This window comes from Drosophila virilis, chromosome 4 (assembly GCF_030788295.1).
Source record: "Drosophila virilis strain 15010-1051.87 chromosome 4, Dvir_AGI_RSII-ME, whole genome shotgun sequence".
Taxonomy (NCBI): domain Eukaryota; kingdom Metazoa; phylum Arthropoda; class Insecta; order Diptera; family Drosophilidae; genus Drosophila; species Drosophila virilis.
In genome coordinates, this window is record NC_091546.1 from 12,288,228 (window position 1) to 12,310,166 (window position 21,939).

The 21,939-nt window shown below is 39.4% G+C and overlaps 2 protein-coding genes across 4 annotated transcripts; one reads left to right on the forward strand and one right to left on the reverse strand.

Moving 5' to 3' along the window:
- Positions 1–276: 276 nt before the first annotated feature.
- LOC6628830 (protein FAM107B) lies at positions 277–19,084 on the forward strand. 2 transcript variants are annotated; one of them, XM_015173283.3, is made up of 3 exons: positions 277–1,030; positions 17,865–18,063; positions 18,131–19,084. In XM_015173283.3, exons 2-3 carry the CDS (start codon positions 17,912–17,914, stop codon positions 18,414–18,416), a joined length of 438 nt encoding a protein of 145 aa, XP_015028769.1. In that variant the 5' UTR covers positions 277–1,030; positions 17,865–17,911; the 3' UTR covers positions 18,417–19,084. The 2 variants fall into 2 exon arrangements, with proteins under 2 accessions (XP_015028769.1, XP_002052071.1); XM_002052035.4 differs by lacking the exon at positions 277–1,030 and adding an exon at positions 13,157–13,531.
- A 10-nt stretch (positions 19,085–19,094) lies between these two features.
- On the reverse strand, positions 19,095–21,381 carry LOC6628829 (uncharacterized). Of its 2 annotated transcripts, XM_002052034.4 has the most exons (5): positions 20,536–21,380; positions 20,202–20,344; positions 20,045–20,133; positions 19,298–19,603; positions 19,095–19,241 (listed from the first exon to the last, which is right to left on the reverse strand). In XM_002052034.4, the coding sequence occupies exons 1-5, from the start codon at positions 21,255–21,257 to the stop codon at positions 19,179–19,181; spliced, it is 1,323 nt and encodes a 440-aa protein (XP_002052070.2). In that variant the 5' UTR covers positions 21,258–21,380; the 3' UTR covers positions 19,095–19,178. The 2 variants fall into 2 exon arrangements, with proteins under 2 accessions (XP_002052070.2, XP_015028348.1); XM_015172862.3 differs by lacking the exons at positions 19,095–19,241; positions 19,298–19,603 and adding an exon at positions 19,882–19,984 and having other exon boundaries at positions 20,536–21,381.
- Between the last annotated feature and the right edge of the window lie 558 nt (positions 21,382–21,939).

A 21,939-nucleotide genomic window follows, 5' to 3' on the forward strand; every position in this document is an offset into this window, starting at 1 on the left:
TTTATTAAACAGATCAAGCAAAAGCCAGATTAATATATATTAAATTTTACAGCTTTGCAAAAATGAATTAAATCGAATTTACTGCACGTTTAATATACATTTATTTTGTTTATAACAGATTGTTTTTGTATATATGTTAAACAATAATAACTCTATATACAGACATGCCGCATCCGATAAACGGCGTGCAGTGTATTACAGGGTCGACTTGCTGTCGTGCGCAACACAATCGCTTGTTTTGCTTTGGCTCTGAGAGTTTTTGTTTTGCTTGTGCCTCTCAGTTCGTTCAAAGCGTGCAAACGAGACGGACGTTGTTTTTTCGTGTCGATTTATTGTCGCCAACGCGTCGCCGTCGCTCGGAGTCGGAGCCCCACAGCCAGCAAACATTTGCTACAGATTAAAAGAGCTAAAAATTAAATGAACAGAAAAACAATAATTGAGTGCTTGCTATTTGCTTAGTTAATTGAAAATGCAATCAGCAAAAAGAAATTAAGGAAAAAGCAAAACCAGACGAAGAAAGAAGTGAACAGGCAAAACAAAAAACGGACGCAGCTTCCTTTCGGAAAAGGCCTGTGTGTGTGTGTGTGTGTGTTTTTGTTTGTTGTTATTGTGTTTGTAGCTGTTGTTTCGTATTAGGCAAGCAGCAAAACGTGATATGCAAATAACAACAACAACAACGACAAGACGGTTTCGCGTGTGTGCCTGACACAGCAACAACAACAACAACAACAACAGCAGCAGCAGCAGCCGTCGAGACAATCGAAAATTGCGCGCCAAAAAAGCAGAAGCGAAACAAAAGGATTTATAAAACATACACACACAAAAATACCAATACAGGCGCAAGCAGCTGAGACCATTCGATACAACAACAACAACAGCAGCAACAACAACAAAGAGCAACGAAATCAAAACAGAAGCTGGCAAAGACGCAGTCGACAAAAATTCCAGTTTCATCTGACGAGCGCTTAACTCACCACGGCACAAAAAGGACGCCCAGAAGGCGACGACACTTGAAGCATTTGGCTGTGTGGTGAGTTTCTTTTTGTTTTTTGCTCGTTTGCTATTTTCTTGGTTTTTTTTTCTCTTTTAAGTGCAGTGTTTGATTTCTTTTTGAATGTCGGCGCAAACATTTGACGAAAGTGCAAAAGTCAAGGCTCCGCCGTGCCGATTATGTGACCTTTGCCAAGCATCGAGTGTGCACAGTCCTTGACAAGCCTGTCACTGGCTCTGTCTCCCCCCCCACACCCCCTGCCCCTCTGTGCCGTACCACGCACAGTGGTCACGTTTGTGCTAAAAAATGAAGCAGCTCCTTTCGATCCTCATCTTTATTGCTTAAAGTGACTTTCAAATGAAGCAGCAGAACATGAGAAACCAAATGCTGATTAATCTACTGTGACGAAATCGCATGCATATGGATGATACATATATCCGCAACCCCAAGCAAACGGGTTACTTCAGGTAGAAGAATTTATCAGATAACAGATTTATTTTTTTTTCTCGTTAAGCCTTTGAGAGAGGGAGAGACTCTTACGAAATCTGCTTAGCTTTTGCATTTACGAATTACGTGAAAACTAATTAATTGTAAGCAGAAAAAAATTCTATTCATGATAAGACAAGGCAAAAAACTAATAGAATAGTCAACACTTTATTGTTTCGTTTACTCAAAAATATTTCAAATTTGTTAATTTATTCAATTGAATCAAAAACAGCAAATTGGGTTTCGAATTGAGTAAATTGATAGATTTATTGACAGATGAGTTATCCATTCAATCCCAGATTGCAGTCCCGAAGATCAGAGTAGCCAGTTCTTCAATGTAAAGTAAAAAAATGTTGGATTTTATGAGAAAAGTCTGATAAAGAAACTCTTGCTATATTGGACGATAGATTCAAAGCACATTTTGAACATTTCGCTTGTCACAAATGACCTTTGTGACCTCTCGTTGCCTATACAGATTTCTCAAAAATATAAGAATAATAAAATATGTGTTTCGAATAATTTTATAATAAATCCAAGCCATTTCGATGTACACCTTATCATGTACAAGCCAGGCACAATATAAAAACCTTTACATTTATGACTCTCTCTCTCCCTCTCTCTCTCTCTCACTCTCTCGTTGAACTCTTTCCACCCTAATAATGTAACTGATAAGAGAACAGAAACACGCAGAAAAAATCCGCTTAACCAATAAAAAAAAGAAAAGGAAATTGGCCAAGCAATTATCATTTGGTGGTGATCTAACGACATTTCGGCACACTGTGCCTTGGCATCTGGCTCTTCATCTTCTGCTGCTGCTGCGTCCTGTGTCTGAGTGCAAGTGTGTGTGTGTGTACGTGTGTTGGATGCGCCTGTGTTTGTGTGCCGGTAATCAAACGTCTAGACGGGGAGATGTTGTTGCAGCTTCTTTCGGTTCGCTCAAACCCCGCTTATCGTCCGCCCCTCCCCCCAAAGCATGCACACAGTCACACTCAAACAGACATAACGCAACATGCTTGCACATAATCCCTTTTTATTGCGCTCTCGCCATGGAGGAGTCAAAAGACAAACAACCAAAAACCAAGTACGCAGTAAAAGTTGGATAGAGAGAGAGAGAGAGAGGGAGAGAGAGATTGCGAGTGAGTTTGAGTCCTGAAACCCGTTCTGTTCTGAGTGTGAATAATGGGCGTGGGAAACTCCACTCAACTGGCGTCGCCGCGCTCAATCATGATGAAAATAGCGCTCGTAAATTACAAAACCATGGTTTTATTTGTCAAAATTTGAAACTTATTTGAACAGGCGCCGAGCAAAGGGCAGCAAGTCGACAACTGGCAACGGCAACGACGGTGGCAATCGGCCAGTTTCCCCAGTTCTCCAGTTGCCAGGCGAGTTGTTAATTTTGTTATTTCGTATTTGCCTGTTGCTGTTGTTTGTTTGCTGCTGCTGTTGTTGTTGTTGTTGCTGTTGTTGTTTCGGCTCTTTTTGCTTCGTGCTTGTGATTAGCATGCTAGCCGTGCGCTCATTTCTTCGTGTATGTGTACATGTGTGCGTGTGTGTGCATGTGATAGAGAGAGAGAGAGAGAGAGCCCTTTCGCACTACACTCGATATCAATATGAATTTTCGTCAATGAAATTCTAATTGGATTCTCTTATCGCATCTGAATTGATTTAGTGCTGTATAACGTAGCTACGATTGATGGAGTGTGCGCCGGGTGCAATCAACCCCAACCCCAAGACATTGTGTAATATGTCCGTTTGATCTGCTGTTTGATTGAGTGCGCCCGCACATTCCGATCATCAATTTAATTGGGCATTACACACGCAAATGATGTGCTTGTATTTGTACGTACGTATATGTATGTATGTATGTATGTACTTTCCTTGAATGCTTCCGTCAATTTATTTATCAGCCTTTGTAGCATAATACACAGGCTTATTGTGCAGACTTGCATTGTGTGTGTTTTATTTTTATTTTTTTTTTTGAAATCTTTGAACAGTTGTTGCGAGCACTTCTAAAGCGCAATTGCCTTAAATGACGCACATGAGCTCGAGCTTAAGCTCCCGTTGTGCTTTTTCCGCTGCCAAAATGAGCCAAGTGTAGCAACAATAAGTAAATGAGCTAATTCGACGCCATTCCCATGCCCACTCCCACTCAACCCACTGGAAATGTTATTGGAATGGGAATTGGATTTGCGAAAAAAAAAAAGCGCCAAGGCAAGGCCGCGACGGCCACTCAAAACAATGGGCATCAAAAGAATGAGAATGAGCGCGAGCTCAATGAATGAATGAAGTATATAAAGCGAGTACCGTATGCAGCCTGAGTTACTTTTCGGGTGCGTGGTGTTTCTGTGTTCGTGTGTGTGTGTGTGTGCGCTTTATTGTATGTAATCTTGTTGTTGTCGTTCGAATGATGTCGATTAGCCGCATATGGGAATTTGTGAATGTGCCGCTGCTGCCTTAAATGGTCATATTTTGATGTGTTATTTCAATTGCGCTTTGAGCTTCGAGTGCTCTCTCTCTCTCTCTGCAGTTGACCAAATGTGGCTGGAGATTGCGATTCCGGCTTATGCAATTCATTATGGCCACAATTTGCCGCAGCTACAACAAAATGCAATTGAATCGTCGTTTGGTAATGAATGCCACACGGCAAGCCCCCACTGCCACCCCTCCCAGCATGCCTAAGTTACTCAAAACACGAAAAAACTAAATAAAAGTGAAAACTTGTTTTGCTTTCTGCTGTGTTATTGTATGCACAGGGTGTTCATAGTTTATGGCTGCCGCTGTTGTTATTGTTTTATGTCTTGCATTTGACTTTGACTTTTCAACCGCTGGCCGTCATCATCATCATCATCATCATCAACATTATGAACATCATTAGCAGCAACACCAGCGACAGTGGTACAAATGTGTTAACAACTGTAAATTGACTCGCACACACACACACACACACTGGCATATCCATTTATCACAGACAATTTGTTGAAGTCGCGCTTTTTCCGATCTGTTTTTGTACACTTTATCTGTGCGCCCGATCCATTGTTTTGGGTGGCAACCACTGTGCAATGACCAAGTCCAAAGCAACCACCAGCACCGAAACGCAGCGACGTCGGTCGCGTTGGCGCTTTCGATTTTTCTTGCCTTTGCAACCCCGCACGCAGTAGCAGCAACAACAAACAGACGGAAAGAAAAAAGAAAAAAAAAAAAACATAAATCCGAATTGAAGAAGGGGGCAAAGCGAACAAATAAGCAATACAGCTGTAAATGCGCGACTGACGCTCTTACGCGCCCTCTCTCTCTCTCTCTCTCTTTCGCTCTGTCAGTCTCTTCGACTTGTGCCCCTGTTGGCACCCAGGCGAACCACAATGCCAGCCAGCGCCAAGAGAGCGCGTGTGTGTGTGTGTGTGTGTCAAAAAGTCTTATTGGATACATGTATTCAACATGCGCTTGCACATTTTGATGATTTCCTGTGAACATTTGGATATTTCAATGTAAAGCGACTTGTTGCATGCGAACATTTTCCATGCTACATGTGTATGGAACGCACTGTTGCCGTACTGTTGTGTTCTCGCTGCTTCACTGTTAATAATTTCTGATTATCATGTTAATGAGCTTCTTAATGAGTAACATATACATACACACATACATATGTACATAAAAATACTCAAGACCTTTTTTTTTTAATGAGCTTAGCAAATTCTAATGTGCTCTCTTGACAAAATCAAAACGAATGAGAGCATTTCGAAATACCGTTTGTTGTTGTTATTTCTTTGAACGGGAATTCCTGCCCTAGCGCACTTGAGCTTTAATGTTCTGTTATTTGCAGCACTTGGGGAGATTTTAGAATAAATCACTTTACTACTTTTGGTTTATTCTCCATTTCTTAGGTGCAACATTCTTCACTTTTACATTTTCTGTTTTAATGAGTATTTACTCATAAGTATGAGGAAGAGTTCCTTGCTTACATTTTTGCAACGTTTTATTAATCGCGGGATCAGGCTGGAATTCTTTTGATATTTTCCAGATTCCATTGGGAATTATTGCACTTTTGTATATGCTACGTCTGGAAATGGAAAATATATTACATTATAAACAATTGATAAATATACCCACATAGTATTCTGATTTATGTACGATTCCAATGCGTGGAAGAAGTCCGTTTAAGGGTTATGTAAGAAAGTTGAAAAACAAATAATATTCTTTCCTAGTTTTCCAATATCTCACACATACAAGTTTCAAAAGTTTTCGACTGATTTGAGATATTTTACATTTTTGCAAAACAGGACAAGTATCGCTTTTCTATCGCTTTCTTATCTTCCAGTGGTTTTTTTGCTCAGCTATCGCCATATTATCTTCCTGGCGATAGGTAATATGTGTGCAGATACTTTTCTGTGTACTTGCAACATTTTTTGCAAACCCAACATCAATTAACGGCTTTGCCCGGCCAAAGTGAAAGGCCAAGTGCGTCTCTTGTCTTAATTTTTCTTTTTGTTAATATTTTGATATTGTTGTTGTTGTAACTTGAATGCGCATTTTGTTTAATTGTTTTGCTTGAATTGTTGCAATCTGTGTTTTATTGGTTAAGTGCTGCGATTTTGGACTGCGTCTCGTTCGGCTTACATAAAATGCCACACAATGCGTCTAGTATTTTGCATCCCTCTCTAACACACACACACACAGGCACACACCTGCCGCATATTTCTTGTTAAAAGCTTTTTGAGCTTTGATTGGCTAATTTCAAGTTTTGTTTCGTTGTGGTTTCGGTTAGAGCCGCCTTATGAAGGCCATTTGTTGTAATGCTCGCTTACACGCATTATGGCTTAAGATATTTCTTTCAAAGAGGCCGCTGTGTGAAATATCTTGACGCTAACTTGTCGAGCGGCAGGGATTCGGTAGCAGGGGCCAGGGGCTTACCGAAGTCTTTCGAATGTGTCTAATGGCTATTATGTAATTGCCTTGGCATACCATAAGGAAATCAGCTTGTATATTTGATCGTGAGCCATAAATGATCACGTGCTATAAATGCCAGGGCTGTCCAAAAAAAAAAAAAAAAAGAAATCGCTGGTTCAAAGAAACTTTCCTCCTTCCTTGAGTTCATAGTAAAATAGAAATTGTAAATCGGGATTCAGCTTAACTTCTATAGCTTTAGAGCAAGATTCCAATTAGATCAGGTCCATCGCATGTTTATGGAGAGTAGTAAAAGTGCTTAATTTGTACTTGAAGTTAACCATAGCCAAAACAGTAGCTGGCCCAACATTGTTAATGGCCAGTGAAAATTTACTGGCGTCAATTTGGCCATAAAGACGATTTTAACAGTCCGTAGAATCGTAAAACCTTGCAACTTTGGCTAATTGCCGCATTTGAATGCATTCTGATTAAAGTAAGTCTAGCCAATCAAAGTCGTATAAAAGTGCCTACATTCACAGAATTTCATCACAACACTTGATCCCAATTCAGATATATATATATATATATTTGTATATATCTGCTCTTGAATAGCTTCGGCCTGCCACATGGCGATTGCCTCGTGCATCTCTTTAGAGATAGAACTCTATAAAAGCCTCTTATCTGTCATTATGTCTACACATTCTAGAGCTCTAAATTTATGGGATTATCGTAACTTGAGATCATTTTCATATATATATACATAAATACATACACATATTTATTCTTTCATTTGAGCTCTCGAATATCCACACATGAAGAATTTATTAAACACTTTTTGTTTTGTATAATATGCTGGTCCGATGTTGATAAGCTGGCGAATTCTTAGAGTTCCCGCGATCGAGCGCACGTTCTTCTCCCCCCCACTCCCCCTCTCCGCTACCCGCTCCCTCCCCTGATACCAAAGTTGCTTGATTAGCTATTTTTGGTTGATTGGCTGGCTCTGGGGGGATTACGAAACTTTTATTAAATTAACTATTCTGAGTTGCTCAAAAAGTGACTAAAACGCGTTCCTAATACCCTTTACAGCAAACATGTGGTAAGGGGTATTTAGGCTTTGTTTTAAAGGGCTGTCTGAGTTAAAAATAAGAATTCAAATAGCTTAGAGCTGATTGCATTCAAAGTGGAGATTAAATACTCTAGAAGAATCCTCTCATATTATTCTTACTGTACAATTTTTTATATCTATCTGATGGTTATATAGACAAACCAACTGCACTATCATCCTATAGAATTGAAGTTTACTTTTAAAAAAATTCCCATCTACACTGTCAAAATAAATACTTCCTATGTTGATCGTCCCATGATATCGAAGTCTTTTTACGTTTTCTGCTTCAAATGATCATAGTTTTTTATTGACTGATAAGTTCTAGACCCGTCTCGTAAGATTATAAGTTTCTCATAGTTTTAGATAAGAAAATTGTAAAACGTTTCAACAAACAGTCTTATCTGAATAGACAGCGGAATTGTATAAGAGTTTTTAGTATTGTGCAATCTAAATTTATAATAACGATAAGTATACGCCGATTGCGTTGACTACTATCGATAGTTGTCGATAGTTGTCACCGCGTGTTTGACGGTAGAAAAATAAGAAATTATTCCAGCTTTGGCGACAATGTGTCCAAAAAGTGGAATAAAAGAAGACACTTAGTCAAACTAACTGACTTATAGCTATTTAAAACTATCGATAGTTTCGATAACTTGAATCTATCGAAGCTATCGATAATACAGCTGGCAATCGATAGACCTTTATAGCAGATGAAAGCTGCTGCTAGAGGGTATCTGCTAGTCGTACAACGCATTGCTCTCACTTTTCGTAAAAGCAGTTTTTGTTGCATTTAAACGTGCTGCCAGCCGCAATTTGTTTATCGAAAATGTTTATGCGCGCCGCCTTTCAGTTGTGCTTTGTGTGTGTGTTTTTTTGGTGGCTTGTTTATGGGGAATGCCGAGAACGCCACATGGGAGCCTCCTCGTAGCGTAATGCTCTGCTTTGTATAAACAAGCCATAGAATTTTCAGATCAGTTCGTGGAATGCGCCTCGACGTGTGGAAGCCCCCCTCCCTCAATCCGGGCAAACGTTTAGCAAATTGTTTCTGGTTTTTTATTTTTTTTTTTTTTTTTTTTTTGGCAGACCGCAATTCACGGAAAAGGTCAGTGGGCTCGTAATATCAGCAGCTGGTTCAAAAATTTTGTTACTTTTGGACTGGTAAAAACTCGGGTTGTTGCGCAATTCACAAATGTGTCCGGTTTTATTTACGATTATTTTCCTTTTGGTGGCACTTGTCAAGTGGCTGGCAAAAAACTGGCCACAAATTATACTGAAAATTGCCGCGAAACGCAACAAGACGACAAACGATCTCGGCGCGGAAAATTTCAAGTTGACTGAAAGACTGAATGAATGAATGAATGAACGAGTGTGTGCGAGTGCGAGTGAAAGCCAAGTTAGCCACTTTAACGGCTACGGCTGACTTACATTGTGAACTGTGTATTGTGAATGCGTTTTTGGAATGCGACTTCCTGTGGTGTCTGCTGCACATCTCCCACTGGGCGACAGTTGCACTCCCATAAGACCTCAACCAAACACCCATCAGATATGGAAGACACTTTCAGGGGGCCACAGCTAATTTCTCATTCGTGAGTCAGCTGAGCGTATAAATTGGTGTTCTCCCCCAGCTCCCTTTCTAATGGGCCACAAAATGAGCGTGCCAATAAATTCTGACACGCCACTAAAATTGAAAGAAAATAAAATATAAGAATAAACTAAATTGGGCAGAGCTTTTCTTCGAGTTGGGCACAGATTAAATACACTTATAAAAATCCAAAATAGATGCTAAGTTTATTTATCAACTAGTCAAGTCAAGCTGCGGCCTTTGTTACAGAAATTGCGAAACGTTACATACTAACTGTTCAAATTAAAATGCCCTTGGCAAAGGGTATGCTATAAACACTCCATACAAGGTGTGCGCCTGTTCGTGTGTGTGTGTGTGTGTGTGTGTGGGTGGGTGGGTCTCTTGGGGTCGAGGTCTTTGAAAATTCGCGTGTGTCGGCTCGGCCCGTTTAATGTCAAGCAGACAAACAAGCCAATAACAATAACAATACCAATAACAAAATACAAATACAAATAATAAATACCTCTTAATGACTATGACTAACACGCGCCTACAATGACGTCTCCGTAGGATAAGCGCTTGGGGCGGCACAGGAATACCTTGACTCTATTTAAAGTGATCGATAAATAACTGAGAAGAGTCACACAAGTGTGAAAATAGGCATGAGAATTGCGGTTTCAAGATTGCCTTTTGCAGTTGCTTCCGCTCTGTTCTTAATTTGTTGCTTCAAAACTTATTCAAAAATGAGCTACAATAATTTAATTAGTACAAAATTGAATAGAGTTCAGCTTTATTTAATTTTAACTGCGCTCTTTGACAAGCTGTGCCAGTAACTTATTTTGAGACTCTATCAAAGAGTTAAGCTGTCCCGATATCGATTGATTAAGATTGTATATTGCGAATAATATCACGGCCGTATCAAGGGAAATCTGCATATTTGTATTCCCGTAGCAACAAATGCTGGAGGCTGTAAAGCTTCAAATATATATATTCTCGCTTATCGATATGACAATGTCGATAAATATCGATTTTGAGACATCGTTTTAAATGCATTTAACTTGGTTTCATCTAAAATTGAAAACTCAGTTTTGAAGCTAAAATTGAATAGAAATATATATTATATTTTTATATTTTTTATTCACTTAATAAATTTGATTACCTTTTGATGAAATGATATAAATGAATTTAATAAAATATATTTTACGTATACATTTTGGTTCTATGTGAGTTTTCAATTTTGAGAGAAATATTGCTATATACCTTTATGTTTATAAATTATGTTCTTTATATATCGATTTAAAATATTTATCGTTTTAAATATATTTATAATTATTATAAAATTTTTCAAACGTTTGTTTTTTTAACCTTTTGTTAATGCCGGAGAATTATTTATACCTTTTCATTCTTTTGTTCAACAATTTAGCATATTTTTTTGTTGAAACTTGCGCAAATATTTTGCAAATTTCTCCTCTTTCCTATTATTTATTTATTAGTTTCTTTTGTTTTTCTTGGAATATGGCACAGCTCTATTAACATATGTTGTTTTTATTGAATTAGTTAACTTTTGTGTTGTCTATAAATATTTTGTTTATTGGAATATCTTTAACATTATTCAGACAATGGCTGCTCGGAAATTGGAACAATTGTGGCCTTTGTTTATACACAATAAAAATTGGGCCAAAGCAAACAATTTTCTTGCAAAATAGCTTATTTACTCTTAAAATATTTACAAAATTTCGTCTATCTGTATTGTTTAAATTTAATACAGAAGCGTTCTAATTAGCAACATTAACGATTGCTGAAAAAGGAAAACAACAATTTTTATGGTCAAAAATTAAACAAAAGTTTCGCCTTGAAACTGTTTATTGATCAGTTTTGGGTTCTTAAGAGGCGCAAATATTTGGACGCGCATAAATTCCAGACAGTCGACCTCTCCTCTGGTGTCTACACATATATATACATATATATATGTGGATGTATGTGTATCTATATGTAAATTCAAGTGTAACGCAGCTTTTGGCTAGACAGCGAACTGTGCTGCAACGCGTTGCCCCAGCTGTTAGCTGATAAGAGCTGCCGGCTAACCCCCTTTTGGAATGGGGCAAGCAAACACCCGTCTCCCCCAACGCCAACCCCCCTTCTTTCGTCAAAAACACACACGCGGAGAGAACAACAACAACAACAACAAAGCTTCTGTGTGAATTTGCCTGGCTTACAAATATTTGTCGGTCGTTGTTGGCGTTTTCTGCTATCCTGTTGAAAAATCAGGGAAATCTATTTATTGATGTTTTTCGCCAAGTGGCAAATGGCGGACAGGGCTGCCATCAACTGGCAGCCCTTGGCAACAGGGCTGACGTGACGTCAACAGGAGGCGAAGCGATGCGACCCCTACGACATCGAGGAGAGAGCTTTCAAGCTTTCGAGACGAAGCTTTTGTTTTGTGCAAACAATGCCGTCTGCTCCTGTGCCGAGTGCGTCATTGCTCCTGTTTGTGTCTCCTGTTGCTCCTGCGCGCCGTCAGCCTTGGCTGGTTGCTGTGCGCCTGTTGTTTTGAGGCGGAGTATTTGAGTTAGAGTTTGTTGAATGGCGCGCTGCGCTTTGCCCCACCGGGCCCCAACTAACCCCAGAGTGCTGCAACTCAGACTCAAACCGTTGCCGACCTCCCGCCCCGCCTGGAGAAGTGACTGGAGTGGAGCTGCGATGCTGCTGGGGCCGTACTGTGCTGTGCGACTGGAGTCAAGACAAGAAGTTGAATGTCTTAGACGCTGCATCTTCGCGCCCGACCATTTGCCTCGCACGGGCATTTGTGTGCGTGTTTTCCATGGCCCGCAAAGCGGCCATTTTCTCCATGGAGCCAATTAGCACCAGGCGAACAGCAAGCGCCCAGACGGCGTCTGCCATTTTGGACGAGGGCTGGGCGGTGTATGTGAGGTTTTCCTGGGCTGACTAGCTGCTCCTATGCTTGCCCCTGAAACTGCGCATAAACACAGATACACACACACACAACACAAACACAACACAAACAGAGATACACACCCACACAACTGGCAGCCAGAGAGCCAATCACAACACACGCAGCTTCCGTCGAGCTTTGGCCTTGCCCACGTGTACAGCAGCTGCGACAACAAAATGTCTGCAGGTCAAGGCAACACGATGCATGCCACATGAGGCAACTTTGCAGACTCCCTGTGCACTAGCAAAAATATTGTAACAAAAGGCAACAAGAGGCTGGCATTATGCAAGTCAGATTAAACAATTTTCTAGTTCTAAGATTTGCATTTAAGTAGAAATATATTATAGGACATATTTGGCATAAAATAGTTTCTGCTATGAAATTATCATGTATTAATTTGTATAGATTTGTATAGAATGAGATCCTTAACAACAACATATCAAGCAAAGGTCTAACAAAGGTCAGAGATCAGATCAACTTGCTTAGCAGACGCTGGGGTTTTGGCTGACCCCATCACAAAGAAGCGCCTCCATAGGTTAGGTTGATATATTCAACAAACTAGCAACATTGCTGGCAAAATTGTTCAGTGTATAAATGCTGCAAGCTGCACATGTGTGCTGCAAGGCTGCTAATTTGATTTTGGGCTTTTGTTGTAAGGGTTGGGTTGTGAACAAAAGCTTTCACTTTCGTTGCAGGCAGCCAGGATGAAACAATGGATTCGTTTTTGCATGTTGCCCCAGCCGGTTGCTTGCCGCTTTGCCATTCGTGGCACACAAATTTGGGTCAGTTGTCGCCCCATTGGCGCGGCATTGCATAAGCCCGCGCTCGGCCACCCATTTGGGGTGATAGCTCTCTCTCTCTCTCTCTCGTTCCCGCTCTTGCTCGTTTTTGTTTGCTTTCTTGCTTTCTTTCTGATGTTGCAACAAATGAGGAAGCCTAAAATAGCAAAAACGCAGCCGCATTACGTGGGCTGTCGCCGCGCTGCACTCGTCGCTGTTAATCGATTGCAGGCATTTGCCACGCCGAGTCCAAGTCCGAATCCGAATCCGAGTCGAAGACCGAGTCCGTCTAGCTGGCCGGGCCAGTTTGAAGCCATAAGTTGCATTGATAAGAACACCAGCCGAAAGCGAAAGCGGCAGCAATCCGTGGGGCAAGTGAAAATACAAGTGGCAACTGTGTCTTAGTCTCACCTGTGAATGCAGCTGCCAATATAGGCAATTGGCCGCAACATAGAACAACAGCAAGAGCAATAGAAATAATAAGACAACAGCTGATTTGCCACTGGCAATTGGCCAAGTTAAGTCAAACTCGGTCTAAAAGAGAAGAAGCAAAAACTCAGTAACAGTTGTCTTGGTGTGTTTTTTTATATATCTAGGAAATCTTACAAATTTCCTTGTTTGTTTTTAATCCAAATTCAAGTGCTATCATCCTCTTGCTTATTACATACCTTGACAATATATATAGTTATATCTGTTTATAATAAATCAACAAACATGCAACGTCCGGTGCCGCACATCTCCTCGAGCATCATGAGCCGCATGTCGATCTTTGAAAGTGAGTCTAACAACAAAAATTCGATATCTCTTTGCCTTCTTTGTATGCCCCATTCTAAAGCAAAACAAATACGTTTTTTTAAGCACAACAAATCATGTGCCTGCGTGTGTACATCTGTGTGTGTGCAGGTGAAATCTTGTGTGTGTGTGTGTGTGTGTTTCAGCCTGGTCGTAAATAATCCGAAATGTCTTGTAAACTCGTGCTTGAGCGTGTTTCAGATGCCTTTCAAGATATTGCCCACAGATCTCTTGTGCTCAGGGCAAAATACACGCGGCAGAAATTTAATTTTAAAAGATCAACTCTTCGAGTTACTGTCTAATTAGATATGCATATTCAATTGACGTCTTAGCCTTATGGTTAATGCAAGAGAAATTTACATTTAAAGTAACATTCACTCAGAACTTTGACATTATTTGGAGTAAAAACCTAACACAGATGTTATGTCTGTGATTGTTTTATACGCATTCCGTATTTTGTACTGTTAATTTTTCTTTTAGCGATCTGGCAACATGAAATTATTGTACTTGTTAAGTTGGCTGCGTCTCAACATGAAGTTTCCACAACTTTAATTGCAACATATACGACTCTATTTTAAGGGTCTCAGTAACTAACAAACTTAGGATAAGGTCTTTTAAACTGCAAATTTTGCCTGGGAAAAAGTTAAATATATACTTGAGGGTTGCCAGATGTTTTTATTTTGCTTTGGCAAGCTGTTAAGTTGGTTGTGCTTCACCAGTTCATAAATTTACGTATGGTCAACTTTCCTGTTTAATTTGAATACGAAAACGTGTTTTTGATTGCATTTTCGAGTCATCGCTTGTGATTAATTAAATAACGTGCACAGAGCAGGCAGCAAGATTAAGACTTTTAATTGCTCATATTTGTAAGTGTTGTAAAATGCTTTAAAAATGCAAAGCCTAGGCATAAATTTGAAATATATTAAGGTATTTAATAAACATTATTTCATATATGAAATGCTTATTAACATAATTATGTTATTATGAATTATTATAACATTTCCATTGTTCAGAAATTTCAGCTTGATATTGTGATCTAGAAAACTTTTGTGTTAAACTGTCCGAAAATAAATTGAGTTCGCTTCAAGTCTTTTGCAGTGCTGGAAAATGTGAAAAGTTCAAGCTGCCCACCAATTCGTTCAGCTTAAAAGACAGCTGCAGTTGCTTTCAATTGAGAAATGTCTGTTAATTGTGTCAGTTAATAACGAGACAACTTCAGTGAAGCCATCAACAAAGGGGGTCTGCCTGTCTAAAGCAGCCAATTGAGCAGCTCAAAGTTCGAATAGACATGCACACATAAATTTCTTGGTGCAGCCATCAATCAAACCATTTCTTAAGAGTCGCTGCACACAATTACAACAAATTATCACTAATTTAACAATAGGTTTTAAATTTGTTTAAAATGTTGGCATTTGTCTTGCAGATTATTATTAATTTTTCTTTTTTCAAATGACAAATGGCCATGAATCAGGCGAGCTAACCTTTAACCTTTAAGCTCTTGATAACCAGCAGCTGTGCAATTATGAAATATGCTGCAAAGTCTTTAACATATTGTCATGTGACCCAATCGAAAAGTATATGCAAATCTTAATTGATTGATTGATTTGCCGTTTGACATGTTTTCCATTTGCATTCGAGACCAGAAACAAGAAAAGGCTATCTTCGAGACGGCGAAGAATTTATACCCTATCAATAAAATTTGGATTGGAAATGTTTAAATACGAACATTTTATTTGCGATCAATTATTGATCAGGGATATATATGTGCCCAATAGGAATGGAGAATACCTTACGAGACATGTGGCTTAGCCTCTTGATCAGGAGTATATATACTTTATAGCAAACCAGGTTTCCCGAGTCGTGTCACATCTGAATACGCTCTGCTAGCGTATAAAAAGGCCGTGGGTTCAATAAGCTGAGGGAGGGCAATGCAATGCACTGCCAGGCAGGCACTATAAATGGTTTTCACTCTGCCACAGTTGGGCATGCAGACTTGGACGACTGCGAATGCGATTACGATGACGATGTCGATGTTGATGACGATTACGCGCTGCAGTCTAACAAGTTTTCACTTGCGCAATTCGCGCAGTCCAGGCCCAGCCCCAGGCCCCGGGCAAAGCCCGGTTGCAGACGGGCCGCTGCCTTATTAAAAGAACCCATGGGTGTACTCATTAGAGTTGTGCACGTGTGTGTGTGTGTTGGTGTGAAATTAAGTCAAATGAAATAACAGTCGAGTCTTTATAAGGGTATCGTCCCCTCCCATGCCAAACAGCTAATTATATGCAATTTGTTTTCATCGAGTTGCTCCATGTCCAAGTCGACCCACAATGCCCCAGACAACGACAAGCGGCGACTTCTTGTTGTGCCCCCCTCTCGCTTTCTCACTCTACATATCTCTCTCTCTCTCTCTTACTCTGTGTGTATTTAATTTATCATACGAAAACTTGTAATATTATCAAGCAAACAAGCTGCGCACTCGCATTGTTTTTAGGTGTCTGAATGAAAGTTTTTTTTTTATTTTGTTTTTTGAGCTGTTTGTCTTGGAACAAGTTTATGGCCATGGAAAATTTGTGTTTATTTCCTATGACCCGCAATGCAAGAAAGTTAATAGAACTAAGCGCGTTTCAAGTTAAACTAGGCATGACATTCGAGTACAGTTAGCCCAAACTCATATATCAGACGCCGCGACATATAGCATAATTGAAAACTTTACGCTTCCAGTCATATGCATATGGGTTAATGATGAAAAACTATGCTCAGTTTTCCAGCTGCAGCAATCAATGCAAACGCATTGTTTTGCCTTAAGCCCTAGGTCTTTCAATTTATGATAAACGTTTGACTAAGCCCCAACGAACTTGGCAACCTAAAGAGCTAGACTCGGCAAATTCTTAGCCCATGAATAGAGTTCTTTATGGTGGAACTAGGAGATTGGAAAAGTTAGAGACAGCTAATTTAATATGTGAATGCTTCAATTGTATTATTTTCCGTTAACTATAAACTATTGCCCAGCCAACTAACTGAATTGAACTCAGAAATTCCGAGGAACTTTGCTTTCTACATGCTAGACTGTATCTTAAGCTTCAAAGAGGCATCTTTAAGCTGCCTTAATCTACTTTGCACCTCATTGAACTAAGAAGTTTTAAGACTTAAATAAAGCACATTTGGTATGCGGATGTCTTCTTCGATTCGTACTTCATTAGGTTTAGCCTTGAAGCACAGCTAAAATATTGGGTATATAGGTTCAGTTCTAATATGTTAAAATAAAGTCAGACAGGAAAGATGCTCATATAAAAATATAGCGCTCCGTTTTCAAATTCCTGAACAAACTATTAAATTGAAGCACTGCAAATGTTTTCTCATATATGTAATTTACAAATGATGGGCCGATGCCAACATTTCCGTTGAACTCGGACACTTTAAAAGCTAGGGCCATTAAATTTCATATGCAAAACTCTCGTGTATGTTTGTTTTTCCGCCCCTCCGCTAGCCACATACTTTTGAGCACATTTTTGCAGAGCATTCGAAAATATTGTTACAAATGGCTTCCGCATTGATTTCACGCTCTTTATTAGTTTGAGTTTTATATTCTTTGTAAAGAATTTAGAACAAATTGCAGATACGCATAAGTTTGAACGACTTTCACATCTCGCGATTGTCTCATCAGCGATTCCCAACGGCAGTTTGTCCCCTTATCAACACCTATTAATCTAGTTTAAGTTCTGGTTCTGGGCCTAAACCAAAGTTGATTTTTTTTTTAGTTCATATAGTTTATACTATTTTTTTTTGCTCCAGAAATGTGCGCCCAAATGTGGGTTATTATGACGGGGGGCAAACAAAGCAGTTTTGCGGCCAAAGAAAGAATCTTGAAATTGACAACTTGTCGGTTGGCTTTGCTCGGCCATTGCCTTTGGCTTAAAGCTGTTGTTTTTTGTAACAGATAGGCAGTTTCTGTTGTTGTAGTTAGTTTTTTTTTTGTGTAACAACAAATTGACAATGACATGAATGCAAAGAAATATTTAACCTTAATAAACGGGCGACAGTCAAGACGGCCAAGTCGAGGCAAGACACTCGCCGCTCTTTTGTTGTGTGGCTCGTATTTTATAAGAGCTTTTCCTTGTTGTTGTTGTTCTTGTTGTAGTTCTTGCTGGTGCTGTTGCTGCTGCTGTTGTGCATTGTTTGATTTATGGAACGAAGGCCAAGTGCCAATTAAACTTAGTAACTGGCCAGATTATTTTTCATTTCTTGTAGAAAGTTCAACAAGTCAGCGACATTTATATTGATCGGCGTTTTTTTGTATGTGTGTGTTTTTTTTACAGACACATCTGCGCGAACGCATTGCTTGGCTGAGAACGTAACTGGCACCATGATGTCCATGTCCAGTTCGCCGCCAGCGACGCCCACGGGTGTCCAGACCGATGCTGAGGGTCTCATATTGCCAAAGAAGCTGATCAATCCCTGCATTGAGAACACCGATCGCAAGGAGCTGCATCGTGAGCTCAAGTTCAATGCGCGCATGTGAGTGCAAACTGAAATAAGATCTAATAAAAACATCCTTTGACCAATTCCCATTTAATTGTTGCAGTGGCAAGAGTGTGCTCAACCAGAAGACGGAACTGCAGCGCGCCTACGAGAAGCAAAAGGAGCGGCATGCGGCGGCGGCGGCGGCAGCAGCAATCGAACAGCATTCGCCCGAAGCGGAGCTTGCCGGTCTACAGGGCGAGCTGGGACGCGTGATTATGGAGCGTGCCCAGAAGGTTGGCGCGGCGGCGCAGAAACAGAACGCCGAGGATGCCGAGGAGCGTCAATATGTCAATCCCGAGTATCTAAATGTGCGCGCCAAGCTGCGCACGGCGCATGCGCCCAATTAAAACAATTAAAAACAAAAACGAAAAACGAAAAACAAATCTGTAATCTTTGAAAATCTAATCTTTAGTTGTGACCCAACCAAATTTCTGTTTAATTAACTCGAAAGTTTTATGTGTGTGTTAACCATCAAATAGTTCTTTTTATTTAACTCGAAGAACGTTAAGGTTAATATTTTGATATTGATATTATTAATTGATAGTTCATAAGCACTAAGTTGATGTCTAGTTTATCTTTTGTTCTATGTTAATGACGAAAGTTTATGATAATTATTATTATTATTATGATTTCTGCTGTGCGTGTATAAAAAAATGTATAAAGTTTTAGTTGTTTAAAGCATTTCTTCTTCCAAAAAAGATCTTACGAATTGGCTGAATGAGTGTCTGTAAGTTGTACGTTTAGGTATTAGTCATAGGATGCGATATTGATATAATGATATGATAAACAGGGCAGTGGAGGATTTTAGTATCGTGTAAGCTGAACGAATGTTTCGATGTAAGCCAGAGAGTTAAAATACTTACTATATAGTCTGTATGTGTATATGAACTATTTTATGTCAAGCGACGTTTTCAAATGAAATTGTTGCAGTTGCAAAGAAAAATTGATAAAAACAAAAACAAAAAAAAAAAAAAACAAAAGTACTATATATACAATATATATCTATATACACCAATTTAGTTTTCTGGTATTAATAAATTTTATTGTAGCTAAACGTTAAGTAAAATTTTTTTTCTCATTTTATTTTTGGAGATATTTGAATAACTAAACTATTTCTCTTTTTTCTTGTTATCGAGTGATTTCTTTTTCGAGACACGAGTCGATATTCGATCCTGGTAAAGAAAGTTCTGCTTAATTTCATCTAATATGCAGGAACTCTCTCACTTACCAAGTCTTGCTTGTGCTCTTCTTGGCTGGCCAAAATCGCCTTTACCTCTGCAATTTTTCTATGAAACATGGGAACTTGCTCCATACAGAAGGCTAGATCCTCTTTCACCTTGTTCAAATTGTTGCGTGTTATAGTTATCTCGTTTTCGACTAGCTCCATACTCTCCTCGTATGCCTGTTCGGTCTCAGAGATGCGCAGCTTATAGTTATTGTTCTCCAAAACATAGGCCATGTTTATGTTCTTGTAAAGGTAGAGAACTTCCGCGAGATTGTCTGCCTTAAAATATTCCACCTGATCTAAGATTTCCTGTTAGAAAATAAATGTATGGAAATGTTTGGACAGAAAGATATTTATTTTGTTTTTCAAATAAATCTAAAGTGCTGTGGAATTAAAAAAATTCGTAATCTAAATAGCGCATTATTTGTAGAATTCCCCAAATATTACAGATATTCATTGATGGAATTTTATTGGGTCAGTTGCTTTATATTATGGAGTATTCAATTCTGTTCAGAAAATACATAGATTATATAATAAGTAATTACCATAAATGTAAATAAACTTATTGTTAAGTTTAATCTGGGATAGCTAACCTTTTCACTGGTTTTGCGTAATTCCGCGTGCACAGACGGAAAATGAGTGGAAATAATTGATTTAAAATTGTAATTAGGCATAACTTAGCCTCCAGTACTAGATTATTGTTTCGTTAGGGTCTATAACAAGTGAAAAATATTCAAAATATTATTTTACCTTTTCGCAAAGATCATCATAAAAGATGGACTGCTCCATTATTGCTTGCGCCCAGTTTATCTTGTAGCGTGTCTCAATTGGTACCATAACTAGCGGCGTTTATAGGATTAATGCAAATAGCAGGTATTACGATCTATCTATCTAAATGTGTGCTTACAATCCATGTAATAGATTTTGGCCTGTCGGCCCGGATTGGCTAAACGTGGGTTCTCCTGCATATCCTTTGTCAGTTGATTATGCTGCGCCTCGGCTTCCCTCAGTGAATTGGACAACAGCTCCATAATATCCCCTTGGGCATCTCTGCAAAAAACAAATAGTTGAGGTTGTCTTTAGTTAAGCAAAGAAATCCGGGATCTATTGTATTGCAGCAGATCAATTTGAGTTTCGTGGAATTTCATCGTGTTTTTCTGCCTACGGCTTCATACACATAGTTTATCATTCTAAATTAATACACCCATATTTTCTTAAGGATTAATTAGTGGTTTACTTACTTTATCAATAACATAGATCTGTTGCACATATCGCGCTTGGCCTTAAAGTCATCATACACAGCATCGACGAGCCGTATGATTTCCTTGAGATCCATGCGAAACTTGAAGCAGTCCATTTGACTCTTCAGCTCCAGCTCAATGGTGTCCAGGTAGACCGTGTCGCGCATCTTTAAGCGCATGAAATAGTCCTTGATGGACCAGCTGAACATCTTAAGGGAGTTATCGGCATTCGTCTTATGCCGCCACATCTCACGCACCACGGCCATCTGGTTCTTGAGCTCCGTCATCTGGAAGAGCACGGCTACGCAGCCAATGGCCTTGGCTATGCTGCCGTAACGATCCCTCAGCATCTTGTTTAGGACCGATGGGTTGAATTTGTCGTCTTGCATTATGGTTCTTCTAGGTAGCATTGTTTGCCTGTTCGGGATTATAACGGAGCGAGTTCTTACAAATTCGTCCACGATCCTCGCCTCGGTGCTCTTTATATCGGTACCAAATCGAATTCTTCTGGGCAATATGCTATCATCGGACGAACTTTCCACAAATCGGCCCGATCCATGTGTATGGGACTCCCGCGGCTGGAGCAACTCCCTAAGGTACTCATCGCGACACTGATCAGGTGGTGCCGGTGGCAAGGGAAACAGTCTATCCAGCCAGTCCATCCGTTCGCGCATATGCATGGGGTTGTTTAGTAAGTGTTTATTGGATAGCCGATCTGCCATGGTGCTTAATACGCTAAACAAGGGTTCTTGTATATTTTGAATGGATGCGATCGATTTGTCTGTTGTGTGGATATTGATTTTAATGTTAATGTTGATGTTGCCCTCTGTCTGACAATCGGCTTGCTATGATATTTCCTACACATTATAATAATCCGGCGTAAATATACAGAGTTCACAGGACTTACATAAGTACAGAACGAATAGGATGCTATAGGATATAGTTCTTCAATAATAATATCAGAGTTTTATTTACTGTTGCACCTAAATCCGCTCGATATCCGAGTATATACTCGATATACTTACTATGGTATGGAGAGACATTATTTCCCGAAATTCTCAAAACTTAATGAAAAATCCCCTAAGAAAATCTCTCTAAGCTTTGTACTTATTTCTATTGAGAATAGAAGAGAAAAGAAGGTCGCAATTCCTTCGATACAATAACATTTTTGGAGCTCAATTGTTTATCTCTAATCTGTAGAATCTCGGGAACTATTTAAGCTAGGTTCGTTAAGTTTGGTATGCTGGTCTACTTAAGATGTAATGTATTTGATTTTTTTTGGATCCACATTCGATTGTTAAGTTTGGCATAGTTATTGAAAGACTTGCTTCTAGAACGAGCCTTCATAACGAACACTGAAATATATTTCCGATTCTGTGTACAGTACGCATGTGGATGTGTCGA